Source organism: Podarcis tiliguerta (genome assembly GCF_965153285.1).
Source record: "Podarcis tiliguerta genome assembly, chromosome: 2".
Lineage (NCBI taxonomy): Eukaryota > Metazoa > Chordata > Lepidosauria > Squamata > Lacertidae > Podarcis > Podarcis tiliguerta.
In genome coordinates this window covers 31776816-31782815 of record NC_139535.1, presented here as the reverse complement: position 1 = coordinate 31782815, position 6000 = coordinate 31776816, and the positions used below count along the sequence as shown (strand labels likewise).

The window sequence follows — 6000 nt, the reverse complement described above, 5'->3', positions numbered from 1 at the left end:
ATGCTATCTTAAAAGAAAATCTAACAACTGGGTGTACAGATTTTCAACTTAACACGCCCCCATATATGTTTTCCTAAAAGTTTGTGACACATTGAGATTAGAAAAACCTGAAATTGTTATTAGCATGGGAAGCTATGGTGTGAATTGTAACCTGCCTGCTGTGTCGATAAATTGCCAGGCATAGCACCAACACCGACTATTCAAATTTGATGGAACTAATTTCGCATATCTTCATTTTTCAAATGTCAACTATCATGAAATATTAACCAATGCTAAACAGCATTCTCAAGGCTCTTCGAGCTTAGTGTCTGCATTCAGATGCAGTCATTTCATTGCATCAGATTCAGATGCACGGAATTGCTTTTATTATACCAATAAAGGGGTGGGGAACCTCTGGCCCATGGGCCTGATTTGGGCTCTTCATTTGGCCCCTCCCCCCAGCCCATTTTGGCCAAGCAGTGCACACCTGCTCTACAACTCACTTCCTAGAACATGTCATTAGACATTTCTATGCTTAATGCTCATATGTTTGGCTCGAATTTAGATTGTAAATCTGACTTCAGTCACTTCCTGCAGAAAAACAACTTCTTCAAATGACAATTCTTGCTAACAAGCCTTCTCACCACTTTCTTTTGATTCTGCCACTCTGGGGCACTATTTGAGGGTGTGGGGAGAACTAGCAGCTACTGCATGGAGCATAGAAATGAAGGGGGAAGCATTATATCCCTGCCTGATCACTGAAGTCTTTGGAGGAGTCACTGTTAGTGATCCCCCATGAATGGGATGCACAGCTCCTATACACCTTGAGCAGCGTGTTTAGTATTATGTGGTCAATTTTATGGAACACCCTTCCATTGCGGTCAGACAAGCCCCTCCCTATAAACTTCCAATGCCTACTGAATACTTTTTTATTATTCCAATAGCTTTTTAATTGAAGCTTGATCTTATAGTTCTATTTTTGGTACTGCATTTTTGTAGACAGCTAAGTAAATTGTTTAAATAAATAAAATAACATAACATAATGAATGCACATTTGTAGCACATGATAGCCTTGACTGCTGGAAAAGTATTAGTTAACATACATGTCCTAGCTATAGGCAGCTCTGAAACTGAAGGAAGGGTGCATTAAGGGAAAATGCAAATGGACAGGATTCTGGGTTGTTCCATTTAACCCCCCCCCCCCAAGGTTGGGATTGCTCTTTGTGTAACCTAGAGCCTAGATCCAAATCTGGGGTTCTTAGACAGTCCTCTAGTATGACAAAGGGTTTGACAAAGTCAGTGATGGGGTATCAGTGGACATTTGTGTGCATTCATGTTCCCTCTGATTTTCAGAAATGTGAAATACAAATTTTGTGATCTGTTATTTGAACTGGAATGTCAAGTTTGCACAGCGCCTATTAGAAATTTCCTGAAGAAAATATTTCATTTGGTATCAGAATGTGATGGTAGTGTTTCTATTATATTTATTTCACTTGAATGCCAGTTTCAATTTATTCCAGGCTTTCCTCATTGTATTATGAGAAGTCTGCTAGCTCTTAATTTTCAGCAAATGGCTCACCATCGACAAGCCCCAGGCTAACATGTGAGCTGTGAGGCAGTGGTCAGAAAGAGCGCTTCCACCCTGCCTTGAGTTCACCTGGGATTGCTTTTAATCATGTCCTTTACTATTTGCACATTTCTGCTAATTCATTTGACAGCTTATAGTCAATGCTTGAGGTGATGTGCTTGAGATGATATATTCCAGTGAATGACAGAAAAATGAGCCGTTTGTCAATCTAGACTTATTTCTGAGGAATTTTATATATCCACTTATTCAAGGTCTGAATTACAAACTCAGTAGGTCAAGAGGTTTAATCAGATTTGCACATGCGAAGATGAAGATGGAAATGAAAAGCTCATTTTTCTTTCCTACCAGAAAAAGAAAGAAAGAAAAGGTTATTCCATGGAGGCTGCAGCTTAGAACAGTCAGCTGGACTCTGTATATTACTGCCTCACTTACCACATTTGCTCTTGAGAAGATGAACAGATCTGTTGTTTTTGGCTTCCTGATATACTAATGGGAAGTATTAGGGGAAACAATGTAGCTCAACTGTAGAGCACATGTTTGGCATGCAAGAAGTACAAGGTTTAATTTCTAGCATGAGTGGACGGTCCACTAGATATTGCATTCTTGGAATTTTAAAAAGCTTCTGATAAAGTCTCTCACCAAAGGACTGGGTGAGAGGAAAGAGACCCTTATGGATAAGTAACTCACAGAACAAGAAGTAGAAGAGAGTAGGAATAACTGGAGACTTTGGGATCTCCCAATGATCTGCTTCGGGACCAGTGCTTTTTAATATGTTCATAAATGATTTGGAGTCAGGGATAATCAGTGACATGGCCATGTTGGTTGGTGACAGACAATTATTCAGGCTAGTAAAAAACAAAAAGTGATTTCAAAGAACCCCAGAAAGATATTTCCAAACTGAGTGAAAAGGCAGCAAAATGGCAGATGCAGTTCACTGCAAGTGATTATGAAATGATGCACTTTGGAGCAAAAAATCCTACTGTCACTTCTATGTTAATGGGTTTGAACAGGCACCGACAGACCAGGAAAGAGATCTTGGGCTTAATGAAAATACTGACCTAGTCTGTTGCAGCTGTGATAAAGGAGAATCTCATGTTTGGGATTTTGGAAATAAAATTGATCCCTTTTGCATAATACTGGAACTTGAGGTCATCCAATGAAAGTGAACATTGGAAGATTCAGCACAGACAAAAGGAAGGACTTCTTCAACCATAGTACAGTTAGCCTCTCATCCATGGAAATATCTGATGAAAATCTTGTATGAGCACCTTTCACAACTACACTATGACTAGTTTTCAAACTGTAATTTCAAAATGTAGGCTACGGGTAGAATCTAGAGAAACAAAACAAGCCCATCCTTATGTGAATATGTCTATGGGACTTCAGTATCCTTAATATTCTGATTTCATTGAAAACAACATCCATGTTAATTCATTTGGCATGGCTTCTTCATTTAAAATTTTAAATCAGAATATACACATGCTACGAATGAAGTCTTCAGTTAGTCCAAGATACTGATAAAAAGGGGGAAAATTGTAAAGAAATATTTTTTATTAAATCTGAAAATGCAGTAAACAGTGTTTCATTACAGACCAAAGTGAGAAATACAGATCAGCTAATGTTATACATCACAAACAACTTCAAGCCTTTTTCATATTGATCACTGGGTTTTGTTGTTGTAGATATCTTGTACGTTTGCAACTCATACAGATATACTGGATTTTCACAACAGATCCCTGCAATACAAACTAGCTTTCTTTTTTACAATTTTGGCTCTCTTCTGTTCATTTTGGGGACATCTTAAACGCAAATATGCTTTAAAAAAAGAGAAAGAAATCAATTATATTTACATTTTAAAGGGCAATTCATTATCTTTCTCAATAGAATCCATTTTCAGAGATGACAGGTGCCAATATGTGAAAGGGAGGAAAGTCTCTGACCAGCAATGGCTGCTTTGTTTTCAAAAGTCTAATGGCTGCTTGTTGGCTCCATTCAACAAAATACTCAGGAGCTGAGTATATAAACCAGAATCATAATCTTAGTTGTCATTATGTAATCTTCAGAGCCGCAGGTATACATCCCTCTGGAGCTTAAACCTGCAAAAAGAAACAGAGATAGAAAAGTACACTCAAATTCACATGCTCGAGGCATTATTGATAAGAGCTGGTTTTAATGTGCTTAATAATCTCCATGCTTTACTTTGCATGTTTCCCTCCACCCATCATTTTGATTATTTTTTTTCTTCAGGAGGATGAGGCCTAATACTATTAGTTGACTATGTTGGCACTTTGAGAAGCACTGTTTCGTTGCTCTGTTTCATTCCACCATTGGTGAAAGACTTGCAACTGTACAGTTCAATGCATAAAGTATAAAGTACCTAGGACAGGCATAGGCAAACTCTGCCCTCCAGATGTTTTGGGACTACAACTCCCATCATCCCTGACCACTGGTCCTGTTAGCTGGGATCATGGGAGCTGTAGTCCCAAAACATCTGGAGGGCCGTGTTTGCCTATGCCTGACCTAGGACATTCAACCCACAAACCAGTTAATATTTTGTGTTTGGATTTCAGTCAAGGAAAGCAGTGGGGCAATTAGATTATTCTGAACTCTTGACTTAATTATATTACAAGGGAAGCCCACCCCCCTTAAGCTGGAAATGTATATCACTTTGCTTACAGCATGCTTGCCAGGTGTTGAAGTATTTGGGGCCCTCATGTTTATTCAGCTGTGTAGGTACCTGGATTTCTGCCCCAAAGTCTTGTCCTGATGGTACCATTCAATAGAACAACACCAGCTTTGCAACCTAACTCTATCCATATGAAACTGCTCACCCACCAAAGTCTTTGGAGGGTCTGTGGTCAGGTTACTTGAAATGTGTCATCATCCCTCCTGCCTGGGGGGAACTAACCCTTGCAACTGACTTTCTCAAGATGCACATTTCATAACATTTACTCTTCCTAGTGGATGGCCATTCCCCCCCTCCTAGGCCTTCTATGATAGTGGAGTTGGTTTTCAGAGCCCCTCATGCTGTGTATTTTTTTAAAAAAAACCTTTTAATGCTCTATTATTTATTTAATTAGACCATTTGCATCTGCCTTTCATCCAAATATTTTAATGCGGCAAGTAGCAGAAATCCATACAAAGTGAGATTGCTGCTTTGAATTTGCATTTTGTAATGTGCCTCTCGTTCCTTTACTTACATTTTATACTTGCATTTTAACTTTAGTGAGCCACTTTGGTGGTTCTTTGGCTGAAAAGCCACCCAGAAATAAACTTTGGCATGACATGACATTGATGTGCAGTGGAGAATGACGGCTAAGCTCCCAGCCCTGGTAACGTATTATCTCCTTATTCCAGCGCTCTGTGCATTCTGATTCCCTATGCGGAGGCAGAACCAGCCGTCAGTACCAGAATACTAGAGCTGGTTTAAAATAACAACTATATAAGAATCACTGGAGGACAGGGAGGATGTGGTGAGGACACCTGGATTTGCCCCCATGCTTTGCACCATATCCTGCCCCTGCCCCCAATCCCCTTAAGGCCCTCTTCAGTAGCTTTTGTTGAAACATGTACTGATTAGCACAGTGACGTACCCCACCTAAACCTCCGTGTAAGGGTGTTCCTTCACCTCAACAGACTAAGCTCTCCTCTCACTTCTGTACACTCTTTCCATTTCTTCTGCTTTTTATCTTTCTAGTATCAATCTGGAAATCATCCATTTGCTATCTCTTGTCTCTTGCCCCTTTTGCACAGAATTGCCCCCTAGTCTCCATGTTCTTGTTATTTCATCTTGATCTTTTGCAATACCCTCTCATTGTTTCTCCTTTCGCCTCCCTTTTGTTTCCTTTCCAGTTGAATGACTCCCTGTTCCCACAGTTCACCCATGCCTGTTGATAAATTGATGTCCGCAAGCAGTGCTTTTTTTGGGGGGGGGGGGAACGGGACGCATACCCCTAAACAGTTTGTGAATCTAAGTTTGGCCTCGATATGAGTAGAAAAATGAGAGTACCCCCTAAACATTTTTTAAAGAAAAAAAAACACTGGCCGCAGGTATGAATAGGTCATGAGATTTTTTCAGTACAGTTAGTTCACAGGTGCAGGTGCCTATAATTGTATGTGGGGAGGAAACCAACCCCTTGTTTTGCATAGGAACAGGCAAACTGTTTCTTCGTCCTTCCATCTCCCCTCCCCTTCAGTTAAAATAAATAACTGGGAGCCTGTGGGCAGAGACACTGGCTGTTTAAACCTATACACAGTCCTCAGTATATTTTAGGAACCTTTAAAATAGTAAATAACGAGGATTATTATGCTGAAGAGTTTAATTTCAACCCGACCCAGTAACTGATTTCCACACAGCTGCAGCCTCCACTTAAATCAGCAAGCTGCAGATCCGCAGCCCCCTGAAAATTCTGCTGCATTTCCCCCCTCATGTT

General features: G+C 40.1%; 1 protein-coding gene across 4 annotated transcripts in view; it reads right to left on the bottom strand.

Moving 5' to 3' along the window:
- Positions 1-3096: 3096 nt before the first annotated feature.
- Positions 3097-6000, bottom strand: part of LOC310670128 (contactin-6-like) — a 199204-nt gene continuing 196300 nt past the window's right edge. For all 4 annotated transcript variants that reach the window (XM_083424816.1, XM_083424815.1, XM_083424817.1 and 1 more), the window contains one exon: positions 3097-3663. In XM_083424816.1, the coding sequence (XP_083280942.1) occupies positions 3572-3663 (92 nt within the window). In that variant the 3' untranslated portion in view covers positions 3097-3571. The remainder of the gene's footprint in view (positions 3664-6000) is intronic.